The sequence below is a fragment of the Panthera tigris genome, chromosome B4 (assembly GCF_018350195.1).
Source record: "Panthera tigris isolate Pti1 chromosome B4, P.tigris_Pti1_mat1.1, whole genome shotgun sequence".
In the NCBI taxonomy this organism is placed as follows: domain Eukaryota; kingdom Metazoa; phylum Chordata; class Mammalia; order Carnivora; family Felidae; genus Panthera; species Panthera tigris.
Genome location: NC_056666.1, coordinates 89,426,142 through 89,446,990, shown reverse-complemented (window position 1 = coordinate 89,446,990; position 20,849 = coordinate 89,426,142). Strand labels below are relative to the sequence as shown.

Here is a 20,849-nt window from a genome sequence, read left to right as displayed (position 1 = left end):
GACGCTTAACCGACTGCACCACCCAGGCGCCCCCAGGATTCTGAATTTTAAAACGATCACACCTTCGTGAGATTCATAAGATTTGGCTTCATAAGATTTGATTTGGAATGGCCTTCAGACAGCCATCTGCAGTCACATTTCGACTGTGTGATAACCAGGAGAGAATGTCCTTCTTCCTGGCTGTGGTGAACCTGAGGACTCTCCCTTCCCTCTGACCAAGAAAATAAAAATACCCATGGAGTCAATGAAAAGTCTCTCTCTGCCACTCATTCTCTGTGATATCCCTGTCTACCAAATTCACCTTTCATTGAATGTGAGGAATTTTGGGCTCACCCAGTATTTCATAATAAGTACTATCGTTTCTGCCACATAATTATTGCCCCACATCTTGTTTATTTGAAAAACCCAAGTGCATGACAGAGTACCATGCTATCCAATTTTGTGCATATGATGGGGTCAGATGCTTCATTGATACAAATGAAAATTCAGAATTCGGTATTCTTTTCCTTTAGGTAAGAGTTGGGATCTTGACCACATGGTAAATGCTATTCTTTGTATACAAACCTAGCCAAAAGGACCCTTTATATTTTTAATGGTTAGTGAAACGGTGGTATTCTATGATTAAGGTTATTTTAATGCCTGTTTCTAGAACATCCCTGTGTCAGAAAAACCTGTAGATATAATGGCGTTCCAGGTTTTCAAGAGACTCTAACATATCAATATTATGTCTATATTGTCTCCACTAAATGCTGCTTTGACCAATTTATACATGAAGAAGGTCCTTTCGGGTAAGTTAAAAGAGAAGCAAAATAATTTGCACATGGAATTCATGTGTCTCAAACAGCGCTTGCCAGTAAATCATATTGTAGCTCACTTCCTTCAAAAGCTTCATTTGGCCATAAAAAGAACAACTTAGAGAATAAAAGTGTGTTGTTTTAGGATAAAAGTTTCATTTCTTCTCCTTATGTGCTGAGGCTTTTGTAATGAGTATTCTGCTAAAATGTAGAAAATAAAAAGAACAACAATTTTAAAAAAATCCAAACTCCTCCAGTACCACAATCTAATGGCTGTTTTCTCTCTTTGGAACATCATTACGCCAGTCAGCTCCGGGTGAGCAATCCTTTTCCTTCTACTTCTTCAAAACATTCAGCCTTAGGATGGCAAATTCTAGATTGCAGAGGGAGAATAAATAGCTTCTGGAGTAAGAAAGAAGACAATCATTATGTAATTTTTACATCTAAGGCCCTATCCCAGCTCTAAAATCCTGTATCTAAAGAGCTGTGAACACATTAGCAATTCTCATTTGGTCCCAAGATCAAAGAAAGAGTGATGTATCATTAGGATCTAAGACATTCCAGAAAAATGCACAGGTGTGGTATCGGGCCCCTTTGGTGCCCTATCTCATATCGTCCTCAGCCAGCCTCTTACTCCAGTTACTGCTATGGCAACCTGTTTTGCACAGGCATAACCTGATTGCACCTCCTCTTTTTTTTTTTTTTTAAGTTTATTTTGTCTATTTTGAGAGAGAGAGAGCAGGGGAGGGGCAGAGAGAGGGAGAGAGAATCCCAAGCAGTCTCCATGCTGTCAGTGAGGAGCCCAACGTGGGGCTCCAACTCACAAACCTTGAGATCTGACCTGAGCCAAAATCAAGAGTCGGATGCTTAGCCGACTGAGCCACCCAGGCGCCTCAGGTTGTATCCTGTCTTAGCTGCTCCACACTTCTCCTGCTTTCTACCCAGAGACTCCTCTGAGTGCTAAAAAATCAGTGTGCACTCACATAGTGACACATTGGCAGTGTGAGGAAGCTATCCCATAAGGTGACCCTCGGCCAGTGGGAGACAATGAAGAAATGCTCCCCTCTCCCTTCTTAAAAGTGACTTGAGGATACAGTCTCCACAGCTCCTCAGAAGGACCCAGCAGGATGGAGCCTGGTCCAGGATAGAGCCGCGGTGATGGCCACCCTGCAAACATACTTTTGTGTTGGCTTTCCCTCCTTCCATTTTTCATTCTCCCTGTCCCCCCATCCCGGTTTCCTAGGGTTACTTCACCAAAGACACTCTCTGCCTGCAAGCCAGCCCTGCTCTCTGGGGAATCCTAGGCGGAGAAAGATCCTGTCAGGTACAGGTGCAGGCCTGCTTGCGGAAAGAGCGACATTCAAAGTCTGAGCTCCGAGGAAAGATCATTTAGAGGTTAATTCGTATCTTAACTTTTACTCTATCTTAAATTACAAGTGTTTATGAATCAGAAGTTTATTCCGTTTATAAACAAGTAATATCAATACATTTATAGAAATATAAATGTGTGGGCAACACATTTACCGTCGAAGATCTAAGTTAGAAATCCTAAGTAATAACACTAGCCTGTTTGTTCCAAAGAATGAAACTCAAACAGTCTCAAAGCCAGAGTAGGTCGGAAACAAGAGGGAATCGCTGCCTTTAAAAAGCAGTTATCTTCTCAAAGCCCTGCCCTTCCTTTGTAAAATATGATGACCTCTGAACGAAGCACTGAGTTCCTTGCCTGTTTGCATCCTTCTCTTGTTTCAGGCAAATGCCCGCAACCCTGCCGAAATGGAGGTAAATGCATTGGGAAAAGCAAATGTAAGTGCTCCAAAGGTTACCAAGGAGACCTCTGTTCAAAGCGTAAGTATCCATACACAGAATCAGCCTGGCTTGGGGGAGCTCTTCCTACATTACTTCTTCACCCACTGCATGTTGCCTCGGCATTATGATTAACCTCTCTTCACTGACATATATGTTCCCTTTACCTAGAAGAAAAACACTGTATGAAATCCATGCATGTAAAAACAACAACAACAACAACAACAACAACAAAAACCAGACATATTCACACACAAGCAACTGAACTTTTTAACTATTTGGAGTTTTCTTAAGGAAAATAAACTTCCATTCCAGCAGTTTCAAGGCCCTACTGAACATCTTTTGTGAATGAGAAGCATCAAGATTAGTTTAAGATCTCTGTCAGTACTTAATTTTTTTTAATTTTTTTTTTTTTAATTTGAGAGAGAGAGAGAGAGAGGGAGAGAGAGAGAGAGCATGCATGTGTGAGCCTGGGCAGAGAGAGAGAGAGAATCTTAGGCTCCACGCTCAGTACGGACCCTGACACAGGGCTCAATCCCATGACCGTTCAATCCCATGACCCGAGCTCAATCCCAAGAATCAAAGGTTCGACTGAGACACACAGGCGCTTCAGGATTGTTTCAAAAAGTCCCAGACTGACTTAGAGCTGGAGATTGGCTTTGGGAAAATAAAAAGCAACAGGGGATGAAACCCAAACTAACACATTCTAAAGAACTACAAGAGGAGTGCCTGGGTGGCAGTGGGATCTCAGGTTAAGTGGGATCTCAGGTCGCGATCTCGCGGCTCATGGGTTCGAGCCCCACATCAGGCTCTGTGCTGACAGCTTGGAGCCGGGAGCCTGCTTCAGATTCTGTGTCTCCCTCTCCTCTCTCCCTCTGCCCCTCCCTTGCAAGTGCTCTGTCTCTTTTTTTCTCTCTCTCTCTCTTTCTCTCAAAAATAAATTTAAAAATTAAAAAAAAAAAACTGCAAGAAAAGCAGCTGTGTGATTCTGTGGAACAACGAAAGCTCAGGAAACGCTCTTTTTTGTCTCCTCTGATTCTAGCTGTCTGTGAGCCTGGCTGCGGTACACATGGAACTTGCCATGAACCCAACAAATGTCAGTGTCAAGAAGGCTGGCACGGAAGACACTGCAATAAAAGTGAGTGGGAGCCTTCTGAAGAAGGCTTCTGAACTAGCTGTATAGATAATAAGCCACTGGCCCATTTTAGACACAAAATGAAATGGGCTAAATTCAACTATTTCATTTTGATTGATATCTTCCCTGTTGGAAGCAGGAATCCAGGCATCGGAGAGATGCCAGTGAACAGAGACAATGCCCTGCCTGGCGGAGCCCAGGTTCTAGTGGGAGGGACAGTTAGCAAGTGAACAAAATAAACAACGTGGCTTCCATCCATCTGGCGGTTGGAACTCAGTCTCCTAAGCGTGGGCCCGCTGTCCACTTTTCCTCGGAGGGAAGGAAGTCTTCGGTCATATCACATCCTTCAGTAGCAGAAGCCCACATTGGGCCTGTCATATCGGGTCTCCAAACTAATGGGCACAAATTGAACAGATCATTTCCACCTCAGATGTTTTCCTAGATCCACAGTGTCCAGAGGGTGGTGCATGTAGCCCAGTGAGTACAGAAATGATCAGCTAGGCTGAGGGAAAATATCTAAGCATGTTATATGTAAGTATATTTATACATCTCAATCCAAAGCCTCTGATTTTTGTGCATATTTTATAATGTTGACATTATATTATTATGATGTATATCTAATACATCTACATGCAGGTATACACGTTTGTTTGTTTGTTTGTTTGTTTGTTTGTTTGTTTGTTTAAGGTGGGTTGGTGTCTAGTCGAGGTTACACTAAGCCATTGATTTGAGCCTTTTTCACTCACTGAGTTGACTGTATGGTACATTGAATTGGCTTCAGATGGGCAGAGCTTAACAAGACTTGCAGCTTCTCCGGAAAATAGTCCTTTCCCCAGGTGGTAATGGTTGAATGGTATGTCCCGTGCTGGGACATACATGGGGGAAGGCTTTTTTGAACTAAAAGAGACCTGTAGAAAACTAACCATTTCCGGAGACCTTTTGGGAAAGAGTAAGCAAAATCCGTTTAGGGGCCCTTAACTCAGGATACAAACCCTAAGGTTTGTCCCCAAATCAAAGTAGCTTTCAAGACGTCCTCGGGCCTAGGGATGAGCCAAGGTCACACACTGTACCTCCCAGGCCTCAGTTACAAAGATCTTCTGAGACCCCACATTTGGGGCTTGGTGACCAAGAGTGATGGCCAGAGAGTAGAGGGGCCCCGTTCCTGCCGATACACCCATCACTCCTCCAGAAAGAAGGCAAGTTAGGAGGCCTCAGGTGGCATCGGAGGCCTCAGGTGGCATTGGTGAGCAATTCTCACAGGTCTGCCAGCCCCAGACATCGTCATTCACAGACCCGGTGCTGAGAGTGTTGTCATTTTGTCATCGACTACGTGGCTCCCTCAGATCAAGGCATTGCATCAAGAAGATGCCCTGGTGCTTGACTAAGATGCAAATGTGTTTTCTGGGAGAGGCCACCCAGCCATTTGGTACATTAGCTTAGAGAATTGGGCTGGAAGAATGAGGTTTATTTTGACCAGGGGGTGGTGACTAGGAAGCTCTGAGGCACAGAGTTCTGCTGGGAACAGATTCCCAGCGAGGTGACACTTTGGGAGGTCCTGGGCACCCAGACATGTTATTGGGGAGGAGGACACTGGAGACAGACTTCCCGGCTGAGGCTCACCCCCGGCCAGCAGGGAGGTTCGGGCTTCATGGGTGGCGGGGAGAGCAGCAGGGTAGGGATTTACTCCAGCGCGTTGTTGGCTCACGTTCTGGCTGTTCCATGAGCTACTAGCCTACATACTGACAATTCAAAGAAACACATTCAGGAACAAAGTATTCTGTTCTCAGTAGTTATTTAATGGCATGCTTGCATTTAAAAACCACAGGGAACAAACGGAATGCCAAACTCGACTCTAATGCCCAGGAAGATGGTGGGAGATTTTTAAAATGTGATTGCTGTCTTGGATCCGTTTTAGAAAATCAGTAGAAATGATTCAGTGCCCCAGGCACCTCCAGAGGTTCACAACCAGGAGGAAGGGAGGCCCGAAGCTATGTTACTCGGTGTTACAGTTCACTTACAAGTGAGCTGGAAATGCACAGATGCCCACCTTGACTGAAACTGACAAATCCCCATTGATAAGGAGTCAGTTCAAACCGTAACCCTTCTCTAAAATGTATCATAGAAGCCCTTACTTCTTACCCAAATCCTATTTTATGTAAGTGCAATAGCCACACTTGATTGTGTGATTGATATGAACAGAACAGTTGTTCTGGATCAATTTAATCGAGGCTGGTTTTGCAATGCGGTGAAAATAATCAAATCCTCTGCAGAAGCATCCCTGCTTTGGGGACCTCAGTGCTAAATCCCTACCAGCCCTTGGGTGGAGAAAATCATTCAGTCACATTCATCCAAACTTTGATCAAGGCCAAAACATATAGTGAATCAGAGCTTCAATGGAAGGAAGCCAGATTGGATGGTTCCTAAAATGGGTTTCTTTTTTAAACAGAGACCCTGAACCTGTAACATCTCTTCATTCAGGTGGCTTTTTGTGGTGACTGTGGTCTTTCACTCTGGGATGAAAAGGGAAAATGGATTTCATTTGAATGGTTAATAATGAATCTGAAGAGCCCGTTTTTGTAGTTTCTTTTCTTTTAAGCTGTGAATAATTTTACAGGGTACGGAGCCAGCCTCATGCATGCCCTGAGGCCAGCAGGCGCCCGGCTCAGGCAGCACACGCCTTCACTTAAAAAGGCCGAGGGGAGGCAGGATCCACCTGAATCCAATTACATCTGGTGAACTCCGACATCTGAAACGTTTTAAGTTACACCAAGTTCATAGCCTTTGTTAACCTTTCATGTGTTGAATGTTCAAATAATGTTCATTACAGTTAAGAAAACTGGCCTGAATTTTATTAGCTTCATTATAAATCACTGAGCTAATATTTACTCTTCCTTTTAAGTTTTCTAAGTACGTCTGTAGAGTGATGGCATAGATTTTCTTGTTTCAGTGTTTTGGGACAGATTTGATGTTATGTCAGTGGATCAGGTTAAAACTGTGTCTTTTCAGTTGTGTAGCTGGCAAATTATTTCCAAAATTGCAATGCATTCACGGTGTCAAGGGGCTGGGGAACACTGAAGAAGATACGTGGAACAAAAATGCATAAATCACAGCGTTTGGATGAAGCACTTAATTGTGTTGAAGTTACAACATTTCTAGTGTTATTGTCAGGTATTTAGACATTTGTCACATTTTTAAAATTCCCCTTGTTTGTAAATTCTCAACACAATATATTTTGGCCTTACCATGATTCCAGAGAATTCACTAGAAAGAAAGAAAGAAAGAAAGAAAGAAAGAAAGAAAGAAAGAAAGAAAGAAAAGAAAGAACACTGTGGCAGTGGCATTTAACAATATAATATATGTAAACACAATAAAATAGGGAATATAATGTATGGACTTTTGGCATTGGCTTGAAGCAATATAATATATTGTAAACAAAACACAGCTCTTACGTAATAAACACTTTATACTGTTTGTATAAAATAAAGGTGCTGCTTTAGTTTTCAGAGGGTTGTATGGAGTGGTCTTTGCATGTGCTATCTTGTGGAAATAAAGTTGGTTGCAGTGAGTGGTAGTGAACACTCTGTAGTTATCATGAAAAAGAGAAGTTCCCATCTCTGACCCTGCCCTGCTCCCCAGGCCCGCCCCTCCCTCCCAGCTCTCTGCCTTGGCTCTAGCCACACCGCGTTACACCTTGGTCACTGCCTGCGACCTTCCTATGTATGTCAGTTCCCGTGTAGTTGACATTTCTTTCTTTTTTTTCAATATATGAAATTTATTGTCAAATTGGTTTCCATATAGCACCCAGTGCTCATCCCAAAAGGTGCCCTCCTCGATACCTATCACCCACCCTCCCCTCCCTCCCACCCCCAGTTGACATTTCTTTCAAGAAGTCTTCTCTAACTAGAATATGTTAAATTTCCCTTCAGTAGGAGACTTTCTAAGACTTTCTAAAAGTGCCAGGATGTTGCAAACGACAAGTGCTACCATTTATTCAAACCTTACTGGTTCCCAAGGACACTGTATGTGTTATCTTACAATCCTGTGAGGCAGGTATCATTATGCCCTTCTACAGATAAGAAAACTGAGGTAGGGAGATATGAAGCAGTTTACCCAAGATCACACTTGGAGGGTCACGTTTGGGTTTTTTTTGGTTTTTTTTTTAATTTTTTTTTTAACGTTTATTATTGAGAGACAGAGAGAGACAGAGCATGAGCAGGGGAGGGGCAGAGAGAGGGGGAGACACAGAATCCGAAGCAGGCTCCACGATCCGAGCTGTCAGCACAGAGCCCAACGCGGGGCTCGAAATCACAAACTGCAAGATCATGACCTGAGCGGAAGTCAGACGCTCAACTGACTGAGCCACCCAGGCGCCCCTAGAGAGGGGCACGTTTGAATTCATGTCACCTGACTCGGAAGCCTTAACTGACACTAGACTATTCCTCCTCCTTCCCTTTTCTCAGCAAGTACAGTAGAACACAAAACTCCACAAATCCTAAGTAGGTGCTTTCCAACATATTTTATTCTCTTCATCCTTCCAGGGGAATGTGGACTCTATTTTATAGAAAATCTAAAGCCTACACATTTTCTTTTCCTGGGCAGTGGCATAACGATTTGTGCGGTTTAGGGGCATGACGTGTTATGGGAAGTGATCAAGGGAGAGTCTGGAAGCAGACTGAACGCATCTCGTTGTGGTCCTAGACCACAGCAATCTTTCTCCTCTAACTAGCCAGGGCCCGGTGTGCCAGCTTCTGCTCACACATACTTGGCAAAGCCAGTCAGGACCCAGGGAGCTAACTGGGGGATCTGAATATGAGAACCAACTGATTTAAGACTTTGAAGTAAAAATCCAGATGCATGATGATGAGGATCCAAGATGGCGACAGAAAGTTAAGTTTGGGAATATGATAATAGTACTAAAGAGCTAGGGGCACCTGGGTGGCTCAGTCAGTTAAGCATCCGACTCTTGATTTTGGATCAGGTCATGATCTCACAGTTTGTGAGATTGAGACCCATGCTGGGCTCCCCATTGACAGCACAGGGTCTACTTGGGATTCCCTTTCTCCCTCTCTCTCGCGCGCGTGCACACACACACACGTGCTCTCTGTCTCTCTCAAAATAAATAAACTAAAATAGTACTAATAGCTAACACTAATAGTACTTAGTTTATTCTAAGCCCTTTACCTCATGAATGAGTAATAGAAAGGTGGAAAAGTTAGACTGAAGGCAGGGTAACAAAGCACAATAGCCTAGGTTGGTCATCTCCAAACCATTTGACTCTACACTCCATTGGAAATGTCTGAGCGCATAGTCCTACATGTGCTTATATTTATTTACATATATAACTGGCATGCATTATAAAAGCAGAAACGTGGAAGAGATAAAAATATTAATACTTTCACCACTCACCCAGAAGACAGTTTTATGTGCACCCTGGAGTACAGGCCCCCACAGGAGAACTCAGGCAAAGACATCACTGAGGAAAACACATCGGATCCGAAATGGCTTTAAAATTCGTGAGTCTGCACTTGAGAGGGATTTCAAATGTAAGCAAGGGACTGGGCCACCGACTGCATGTAGGGTTTAAGAAAAGAGAAAATCTGGGGCTCCTGGGTGGCTCAGTTGACGAAGCATCCAACTTCGGCTCAGGTCATGATCTTACTACAGTTTGTGAGTTCGAGACCCACGTCGAGCTCTGGGCCTCCATGAGGCAATTTTTCTCAGGGCCCGTTTCCTATCCTCTGTCTTCCTCTCGCTCTGACCCTACCCCACTCATGCTCGCTCTCTCAGAAATGAATAAACATTTTTTTTTTTTAAAAAAGAGGAATCTGAACAGTGATATGAATGACCGAGGAGAAACAATACGGGCAGCGGTGAAGGCTTCCAGAGATGTTGACTTTGGTACTGAAGATGTTGAGTTTAATGTGCCTGTGTGGGACATCTTGGTGGAAATGACTGGTAGTCATTTGGAAATACAGTTATCAGGAGGTTAGTCTGATACTGTGTTGATTATCAGTTATAAGTGAATGGTACTAATTATATATCGAATTATTTTTAATATACACATATATAACAGCTTTATTTGGTGAAGTACAGTACGATTCACTTGTATTTTATTGTGTCTTTAGGTCCTATATAGTTAATACCATTTGCTGCTTACCTGTGTGCATGTTTATTTACACAACAGTAGAGCCTTTACAATTTGGCAAATTGAGCACTTCCTCCCTCCCTTTCCCACCATATGTATTATGAATCTTCATCCAAAATATGCCCCATGGTTACTTTGTCTGTTTATGTAGAATCACGATAGAGGCCAGCTCTTGAAGCAATGAACAATATTGCGGGATACAAAATAATTGCTGTTACTCTTACGAAGTAACCACAAAAGAGGGGAAGGGAGAGGAAGAAGAAAGAGGAGGAAGGGAAAGAGGAGGAGAATTATTTATGTAAAACACTTCTAAACAATAATTTTAAGGTTAAAATAGTAAGGAGTCAAGGCAGTCTGAGAAGATGTATGCTGTTTGGCAAGATAAAATAAGCAGGAAAAATTAGGCAGGAAGAAATAAAGGTTAAACAATAAAACGGGCCCAGGAATGAGGTTAGGACAAAAGGTATACGGGGATACCCACACACTTGTGAGAGGTAGACCACACGTGTTGCTCCAAGCCCTGCTCCAGCCACCTCAAAGAGGAAATCAGGGCTGGTTACGAGTCCCAAAGACCACAGACACAAAAACTAGTTGCTCAGGAGAAGTTAAACTATATAAGGCACTTACATTAGGGCTGGCTCAAGGTAAGTAGGTCTGCAGGAAAGCTGCTTTGGCGTCCCTTCAAGCAAATAGCCTTTCAAATATCTCTTCCACATATATTTACAGAGGAGCTGCTTAAAGAGGTTTAAAAGGGGGTGGGGAGGGTTGCTGACAGGGTTCAGCTTCTCATCCAGTATCCTAGGCTATTTGTCTCCAGTCCTAAAATGCCATGCCCCACCCAGCAAACAGAAGCTCTCCAGCAAAATCCAGCCAAGATGCTCAGAGGGAAGTTCATGGAGCACATTGATCATGCTCCTTGAAATTCTTAGCACCTCCCCACGTGGCTTCTCAAAATATTCCCTTCAATCGTGTACAGTACTCCTCCTAAAAGTTTTGGTAACTAGATTGTTGTCCTCATCCCATTCCCTGTCCGGTGATCCTTGCGGCACAATATTAGCTCGCTGTGCTAGGCATCACCCCAGACGAGCCAGCCCTTCCACCAGCCCTGATTGCAAGTGGAGAGCAATGTCTCCCGTGGGTTCTCCTAAAGACGTCCGAAGGTCACATATGACACAATGTTCTCAGTCATATAGACAGAGCAATAACAGGACTATTCTTTCCACGCTCTTCAAGAAGGCACATATCATCACAATTAGTACACTTCAAGAAAAGCATTTCTACCAAAATAAGGGGGGATAAGGAAATATAATGAGGTGAGAAAATTTTAAGTTAGTTAAATGAGCAGAATGTTTGGGTGGCTCAGTGGAATAAGTGTCCAACTCATGGTTTCGGACCAGGTCATGATCTGATGGTTCATGGGTTGAAGCCCTGCATTCGGCTCTGTGCTGACGGCATGGAGTCTGCTTAGGATTTTCTCTCTCTCTCTCTTTCTCTCTCTCGCTGCTCCTCCCTTGCTCATGCTCTCTCTTTCTCTCTCAAAATAAATAAAATAACCTTTAAAAAATAAATAAATTCGTTAAATGGGAAACACTGACTTTCAGAAGAATTTCTTGGGGCAAAAAAAAAAAAAAAAAAAAAAGAAAAGAAAAGAAAGAAAGAAAGAAAGAAAAGAAAACAAAGGACTCCAAAGACAGGAATTTTGTCGTCATAATTTTTAGGCAGTTTATGCAAGTGGTACAAATATAAAAGTTTAATAAGCATACTGAATAAATGTCCTCCATATGGCTCAACATAAAAAAAAAAATAGAAACAATATACAGGAAACTGACATCATAAAACAAAGTATTCAGGTGTTCAGTAAGACTTTTTAAAATTCAAATATAAAACTCCAATTGTAAATTGATTTTGCACCTATTTATTGGTTTATTGTTAATAAGAATATAGAGATTACAAATGAAAAATAATTTTTATTAAGCTTTGGCATTGCAGGGCTTTTTCTTTTTTCTTTTATGTTTATTTATTTTTGAGAGAGAGAGAGAGAGAGACAGAGCATGAGCAGGGGAGGGGCAGAGAGAGGGTGGGGACACAGAATCTGAAACAGGCTCCAGGCTCTGAGCTGTCAGCACAGAGCCCAATGTGGGGCACAAACCCACAAACCGCGAGATCATGACCTGAGCTGAAGTCAGTTGCTTAACCGAATGAGCCACCTAGGCGCCCCTGGCATTGCAGGCCTTTTTCTAAATAACACATTTCCCTTCCTAACCATGCTTGGCTGGCACAACTGTTGAAATGTCCTGGCATTTCTTGAAAGTCCAGACCAAGAGAAAGCCACTCTGAGATGATAACTAATCCATGAAATTCATAAGAGGGCCATTGAAAGTTGACTCACCACAAAGTAAATATCAGCTTCTTGCTCCAGTGAACATGACACTGAGCATAGCCTTGATACTGGGTCTGGGGCCATAGGTGGGAGAGAAGAGCAGGAGGAGAGCAGAGAGCCTTGGTCAACAATAATCCAAGAGGAGACTAGCTACATAATTAAAGGGGCCCAGAGCAACATAAAAATGTGGGACCCCTTGTTCAAAAAGCATTAAGTGGGCGCCTGGGTGGCTCAGTTGGTTAAGCGTCCAACTCTTGATTTTGGCTCAGGCTAGGTGTAGGGCCTGCTTGGGATTCGTTCTTTCTCCCTCTGCCCCTCCCATGCTTGTTCTCTCTTTCTCTCTCTCTCTCAAAATAAATACATTTTTCAAAAAAGCATTAAGAATATCAACATGGTGACCTCAGGGCATTAAGCCTGGGGTCTTTCTCCATGCAGAGCCTGTACAGCTGCACCGTTCACACATTCATGCAGCTGGCCCTGTCGAGGAGCAAGTTCCTAGGTCCATGGACAAGGATGTTTAGAGAAAATGCAAAACATCTGCCTGTCCTCAGGCACTGGCCAGATAAGCTCTTCTGTGCCTGTCCCACTCTCAACTTCAGAACCCAAGCCTTGAGAATGGAAGATTCATTCGCCATGGAACCAGTTAAGTCAGGGACCATGTACTGAATTGTTCCTGTGTTAATACTGCAGACACAAAAATGGGGAAGAAAGTATGGGGCAAATTAAGAGGACAAAATTTATTGCTTTATATGTCAATCTAGCGAAGTTCTTTGAACCTCAGTTCCTGCTTAAGAAAGAATTTGTAGCTTTCAATTAAAGGTCACAAGGGAAAGATATTTTTCAGAATTTTATGAACAATTTTTTTAACCAAAAAGATAATTTTGGGGTTTTCCAACTTATAACTGCTGTTCTTTATTAGAAGACAGAAAGGCAGAAACCTTGCTGGAATTGGGATCTAAAGCTTTGTTTTAGAAATGAAGTTCATCTCCACCCATGGAAGCTTGATTCAATGAAGAGCCTTATGACACTCTCCAGAAACCCCAAAGACAAATGTCCTGCAAAGCCCAAATTAGTCTTGCCTCACTTTAAGGAAACACCCAAAGCTAATTTGTAATTATTTTTTACTTTGTAAAGATGAATATTTGCTCTGTGTTTGCATTTAAGCCCTAAAGTCTCTGGGAAGGAGCAGAAGCAAAGCCAATCGTGGGCCCCTAATCCATGTTGATTAATGGATTATTGGGCACCATGTTGATTAATGGATTATTGGCTTGTGTCACAAGAGCTAAACTCCAAGTGTTCTACTGGAGTTTTAAAGCCACTCTGCTCTTCAGTCATTTGGATATTTTGCCCTGGCCTCTTTATTTGGATTACTTACTACCTTGTTTCTAAACCCAACCCAGACCGAGAAGGCAGCAGAAAACCAAGCCAAGATAAGCCGTAAGGTTGTGGCCATCCTGGGTCCACATTTCAGCCACCCTTGAAATGACCATGTGAACACAGGTTATCCCATGACAACTTGTCTCAACATAAGTGGCTACACATGTACCGAAGGAAGTTCCTACAGCAGCTGTACCTTTAGAAGAAAAAACAAATGACCTTTGAAACAAACCATCAGGTTGAAATTGAAGCAAGTTGTAGCTTCCTAGCCTTATCCAGCGTCCACATCTACATGTGTGCCAGTTCAAGATGACACTCTGGAGGTGCGTTGTGGAGACTTATAACGGAACAATAGGAGAACCAATTAGGTGGCTTTCTGGTGACGAACCTTAGCCAGATACAGAAGTGGCATTCCAAAGTCTTTAGAGAAGCTTTCTGTGGAACTTTTGGTTCACAGCATCTCTGGGAGGGGGTTATTAGTTCGAAGGAGAAACTGAGGCTAGGGTTTGCTGAAGATCACAAGCAATTGATTATTGCTAACGATAACCTCAGTGTGGAGATTCCAAAATTGTTCCTGAAGAACACCAATTGCCTGGGATGTTAACATGATTTACGTGGAAACAAGATGCTGGGGCCAAATAATCTAAGAGATGAAGAGTTACACCACATTAGGGAGTTGTCTTTAGAGCAGCGCTGCTCAGAGCCTTTACTACACTAGATGCATTGTGCATCTCCAGGAGGGGGCTCATCTCCAGCATTCCCCAAACTAACTTGATCAAAGGACTTTTTTTCCCTAAGGCATCTCCTGGGGAATAAAATTTTACACAGCACACTTTGGGGCACACAGTCCTAGAACAGATCAAAGTCTCTGAAGTTGAGTCTTTACTACACAGTTTTTTTTCTTCAGAATTTTTAATGTGATTCTGTTTGAAGCTAATTCAAGGAAAACTAAAACTTATGACTTATAACACAAAGAACTTCCAGTTTAACTTGTAAATCAGTTGGTTTTATATAATTTGTTTCTTTTTCCCCTACATATTCCAGAATAAGCTGATGTTATATTCTAGCTTTAAACATTAAAGGAGTATTAGGAGGGGTGCCTGAGTGGCTCAGTCGATTAAGCATCCAACTTTGACTCAGGTCACAATGTTGCAGTTGATGGGTTCGAGTCCCACATTGGGCTCTGTGCTGGCAGCCCAGAGCCTGGAGCCTGCTTCGGATTCTGTGCCTCCCTCTCTCTCTGCTCCTCCCCCGCTCACACTCTGTCTCTCAAAAATAAATAAACATTAAAAAAATTTAAAGGAGGGGGTGCCTGGGTGGCTCAGTCGGTTGAGCGTCTGACTTCAGTTCAGGTCATGATCTCTTGGTTTGTGAGTTCGAGCCTCATGTCAGGCTCTGTGCTGACAGCTCAGAGCCTGGAGCCTGCTTCGGATTCTGTGTCTCCCTCTCTCTGTCCCTTGCCCACTCATACTCTGTCTCTCTCACTCTCTTTGTCAAAAATAAATAAACACTAAAAAAATTTTTTTAAATAAATAAAATTTAAAGAAGTATTAGAAAACACTTTAATTATTGTAAGTACTTTAAAAGTTTAGATAGACGTTTACAGCTTTCGGAATTAATTCATCAACAAAGGATAAATGGATCATTATAATGAATTAATTTTCTAGGTATTTAAGTAGCATCTGACATTTAGGGAGCTGGTGTGAACTGCCTAGCTAAAGCACTTCTCTAAGTGAGTTACCTTCAGATGGTGTCTGTAGTGATTTATAAATTCTTGATCTCCACATTGCTTCTTAAATATTGCTCAGCTTTAAATCAGAGGTAGAGATGGCAGGCAGAGAACAAAAGGTTACCGGCTAAAGACTAACAGGGAGCATGATGCATCAGAAGAACAGCAGACTGGAATGAAGAGACCCAAGCTTCAACTCTGCCCCTCTATAGCTGGTGGTTCTTACCCAAGATCCCTAAGATGTTGGTTTTGAGCTCGATGCTGCCCTCCTCATCCCCCTCTCTAGGCCTTTTCTTTCTTCCTAACAGTTGGCTCCCAAGCCCAAAGTGCTTTGAATGCATCAGGCATTCTGAGAAAGTGATGGAAAACCTACCATCGCCTCCATTTTGCTGCCAAATCAGTGCTGTTCTTGGGTGCCCATGCTCTTAAATGTGGATCTCTTCTAACAGTAATTAGTCATTTCTGGTGGCAGGAGAGGACTTTACATTAGTGCCAGGGCTTTTCTAGGGCAATTTAAAAAAATACCTAATTTCAGCATTTATAGAGCTTTCTTGTCAAATAATAGCAGTAGCAGTAGAAACTAGGTAACGCTTATATATCCTTTGCTGTGTGCCAGGCTTTGTTCAAAGTTCTTTATGTACATTAATTTAAATAAGCTGGAGTCAGTTTATACCAGCTCATGAGAGAATGTTAATTGTTAAATTTTTGGAAATTTATGAACAGTTTAACAACTGTTAAACACAGCCAGTATTAAATAAATTAATAATTTTTAAAAACAAGGTTGGGGCGCCTGGGTGGCTCAGTCGGTTGGGCGGCCGACTTCGGCTCAGGTCATGATCTCGCGGTCCGTGAGTTCGAGCCCCACGTCGGGCTCTGTGCTGACCGCTCAGAGCCTGGAGCCTGTTTCGGATTCTGTGTCTCCCTCTCTCTGACCCTCCCCCATTCATGCTCTGTCTCTCTCTGTCTCAAAAATAAATAAACATTAAAAAAAAATTAAAAAAAAAAAAAAACAAGGTTAACAAATGCTCAAAATGAATCTCTCCCTAATTAACTTATTATTATCTACATTCCTGAGGTTATTTCTATGTAGTGCATCTGTGTTAAAGGAAATGTTATGTCATGGTGAGCTGCTGTGCATCTCTTCCCAACTCCATATTCAGTGATGCTACTTTGGTGGCTTCTAATTGTCCATGGAGGGAGTATTTACCCCACGGAGATTGGCAAATACTACAAATCAAGAGAGCTGGCTGTTAAACCTTTACTTTAATCCTTACCAAAAAAAATTTATTTTTTCTTTTTTTAAATATTTATTTTCATGAGAGACAGAGACAGAACGTGAGTGGGGAAGGGGCAGAGAGAGAAGGAGACACAGAATCCAAAGCAGGCTCCAGGCTCGGAGCTGTAAGCACGGAGCCCAACACAGAGCTCGAACCCACAAACCGTGAGATCATGACCTGAGCCAAAGTCAGACACTTAACCAATTGAGTCACTCAGGTACCCCATAATCTTTACAAAAATTTTATGAGGTTTGTACAATTATTATTTCCATTATTTAGATAAGGGATCCAATGCACAAGATGTTAAGTGACATGTCCAGAGTCACACAGCTAGTTAGTGCAATCCAGTACTTGAACACAGGCAACCTGGTTCCAGAATCTTCTACTCTTTATGATTATAGTCAGTAACATTGCTTTGGGTACCACACAAAATATAGTGTATACAAAAATGGTTGATATGTAATTTCTTCCCAAGTGGAAAGAAGCTCATGCCCACAATACAGTAAGAGTAGTCAAACAGAGGTCCTAGAACTTCAGTGGTTGAAAATGAATGACTGAATAAATCAATGAATGCACTTCATTCATAAGAAAGGTTTACTCCAAAGGAATTGGAAACCTTTCTGTCTTGTGGACCTGGGACTGTTTATAACCTCCAGATAAGCTGTGTTTCAGCTTCTACTCTTGCTCCATTCAGCTATCATTTGAAGAGTCATGACTTTTAAAAGAAGGAGAAGAAGAAGAAGAAGAAGAAGAAGAAGAAGAAGAAGAAGAAGAAGAAGAAAGAGGAGAAGGAGGAAGCGGGGGGGAAGGAGAAGAAGGAGAAGAGGAAAGATAAATACCCAATAATCATTTGAAAGGTAAATGAAATTTAAAACAAAATGGGATATCACTTTTCAGCCATTCCGACACAGTACAAGTGTTAGAAAAAAATGTGAAGCCACAGGAATGACCATCTGCTCATAGTGGGAATATACAATGATACAACCAAGTAGGAAAGGAGTTTCACATTATCTTGAAGAGTTGAACATACACATCCTCTAAGATCCAGCAATTCCATACCCTAGAGAGACTTTGCATATAATGCCTCAGGAATCATGAACAAGGATGTTTGTAGCAGTGTTGTTTATAATACCAGAGAGTTAGAAACAACCCAACTGCCCACTGACAGGACACTGGATAAATAAATGGTGGTATATCCACACAAGGGAACACTATTCAGCAGTAAAAACAAATGACCTCCGGCTGCAGAAATCGTACATTGGTGAATTTGAAACACAATGTTAAAGTACAGAAAACTATACACAGTAAGATTTCATTTTCAAAAGAGACAAAATTAAATAATACGCCATTTGGGGGCACATAAAAAAAACAGTGGTTTCTTTGTGAAGATGCTGAGCAATAGGATTGGGAGGCACTCATTAGGGTTTCAAAAGCATCCAGGGAAGGGGCACCTGGGTGGCTCAGTTGTTTGGGCATCTGACTTTGGCTCAGGTCATGATCTCACGGTTTGTGAGTTTGAGCCCTGTGTCGGGCTCTGTGCTGACAGTTCAGAGCCTGGAGCCTCCTACAGATTCTGTGTCTCCCTCTCTCTCTGCCCCTCCCCCCATCATTCTCATTCTCTCTCTCTCTCTCTCTCTCTCTCTCAAAAATAAATAAATATTGGGGCGCCTGGGTGGCTCGGTCGGTTAAGCGTCCGACTTCAGCTCAGGTCACGATCTTGCGGTCCGTGGGTTCGAGCCCCGCGTCGGGCTCTGGGCTGATGGCTCGGAGCCTGGAGCCTGCTTCCGATTCTGTGTCTCCCTCTCTCTCTGCCCCTCCCCTGTTCATGCTCTGTCTCTCTCTGTCTCAAAAGTAAATAAATGTAAAAAAAAAATTTTTTTTTTAAATAAATAAATAGTAAATCAAAAAATTCAGGGGTGTCTGGGTGGCTCAGTGGGTTAAGCGACAAACTCTTGATTTCTGCTTGGGTCATGGTCTCACAGTTCGTGAGATGGAGTCAGTCTCCACACTGGGTGAGGAGCCTGCTTGGAATTCTCTCTCCCCCCTCTCCCTTTGGCCCTCTCCTGCTTGCTCGCTCTCTTGCTCTCAAAAAAAAAAAAAAAAAGAATCCATGAGGTACTATTTCTTAGGCTGGGTGGTAGGTTCAAGACTATTTATTTTATTTCTCTAAATATATTGTGTTGCTATGCACAAATTATTCCTAGTATGAATGAAAATAAATCCTAATGTTCACAACAGAAAAATCAATAAGGTATGTGATCAGGTGATCCTCAAAGGAAGAGATGTCAATGACTAATAAACCAATTTTTAAATCATCAAATTTACTAGTAATCAAATAGTTGCAAAACTTTTACTGTAAATTTTTTAAATGAACAGCATTTTTCATCAGTCAGATTGGCAAAGATATTTTTAAATAATACTTAATGCATATGTTAATGCAATGAGATGGACAGTTAAACTCTGCTTCTAAAAGTGTAATCAGGACAACTTTTCTAAAAAGTCACTTAAGGGTACATCTCAAGGCTTAAAATTTGCTTCCTTGACTCAGTATCAGAAAATTATAAGAGATTCAGTCAAAGATTTAGATTCAATATAGCCCCAAATGCAAAACATTTGCCCATTCATTTGACAAATATTTATGGAGAACCTACTATGTGCCAAGCACTGTTTGGGGCAATACTCTAGTGCACAAAATTGACAAAAATCTTTACCCTCTTGGGATTTACATTATAGTGGAAAAAATAGGTAATAGACAGTAAACTTAGTAAATAGCTAAAGTAAAATAGTACATGAGAGAATAGATGGTGTGGAAAAAAGAAAAAGAAGAAGCAAGATGAGGGGGATCACGAGTGGCTGGGAGCAAGTTGAAGAGGAACAGGTTGCTTCACTAAGAAGATGACAATTGAGCAAAGTTTTAAAGGAGGTGAGATATCTAGACAGTGGGTCCGTGGGCATTCCTGGCAGAGGGAACAGCTGGTCCGAAGATGCAGGGACACAAGCCTGTCTGGCAATTAGAGAATCAATAGGGGGTCCAGTGTGTCTGGAGAAGCCTGAGCAGGGGGAGGAGTAGGAGATGAAGCCAAAAACCAGAGAGAAAAGAGTTTGGGGCAGTTATGAAGGGCTTCAAAGGACTTAACTCTTAGCAAAATAGGGCGCCTTTGCTGGGTTTGGAGCAGAGAGGCACAAGGTGACATATTTTTAAAGGATCCAAATGTTCAAACAATAAGAAAATAATGAAATAAATTACAGCAAATTTTACGCTTGTTTCTAGTAGGAGCTCTGAAAATATTTAGAGGACAAATAAATATAATAGAATATTATACAACCATTAAAATTACAAATTCAGAAGCACCTGGGTGGCCCAGTCTGCTAAGCATTCGATTCTTGATCTCAGCTCAGGTCTTGATTTCAAGGTCATGAGTACACGCCCTGTGTTGGGCTCCACACTGGGCATGGAGCCTACTTCAAAAAATAAATAGAATAAAATAAAATAAAATAAAATAAAATAAAATAAAATAAAATAACAACTTTAAAGAATATCAGTGACCTGGAAAAATGCTTATCATGAATGTTAAATGAAAAAAATTTGATTAAAAAGCTGCATGCAAGTTATGGCTCCAATTTTGGAGATAGATGGATAGATAGGTGATACATAATAGAAACAAAAGTAGATAAAATCTATAAGGAAATGCCATCAATTATGAAATGGTTTTAAGTCATTGGTGAAACTATAGATGTTTTTATAGTATTTGTATTGTCATATATTTCTGAATTTTCTGTAATAAAACATATTACTTTTATAATCAGAACAAAAAAATAAACGCAATCTTTAAAAAGTCTACTGTAACCACATGGTATTCCTTATGACTTCTATGGGGAATGTCTGGAAATATGTCCATCGATCAAAATTATGAGATTCGTTCTGGGTTCACGGGAAAATAGAAGGTGTTTGATATTCATCAGCTGAATTTAGCAGCAGGCAGCCTGCAGTTCATCAATGTGGCTGTCACCAGTAGTTCAATAAATCCATTGGAATCACTACAGAAGAATTTCTAATGGGATCATGGAAACAATTTGGCTGGTAAAAAACAAATGATTAAAAAGTCATTACATTATCTACCAGGCAGGAGAAGAATTGCCTAATTTAACCGCGAAAGTCACTACAAAAGACCAAAATAATTACAGTGTAAGTGGATACCCAAAATAAGG

The 20,849-nt window shown here is 41.7% G+C and overlaps 1 protein-coding gene across 1 annotated transcript in view; it reads left to right on the top strand.

The window, feature by feature from the left end:
- Positions 1–7,235, top strand: part of WIF1 (WNT inhibitory factor 1) — a 68,996-nt gene extending 61,761 nt beyond the window's left edge. The window contains exons 8-10 of the mRNA XM_007082216.3: positions 2,544–2,639; positions 3,640–3,735; positions 6,347–7,235. Of these exons, the coding sequence (XP_007082278.1) occupies positions 2,544–2,639; positions 3,640–3,735; positions 6,347–6,468 (314 nt within the window). The 3' untranslated portion in view covers positions 6,469–7,235. The remainder of the gene's footprint in view (positions 1–2,543; positions 2,640–3,639; positions 3,736–6,346) is intronic.
- The last annotated feature ends 13,614 nt before the right edge of the window (positions 7,236–20,849 follow it).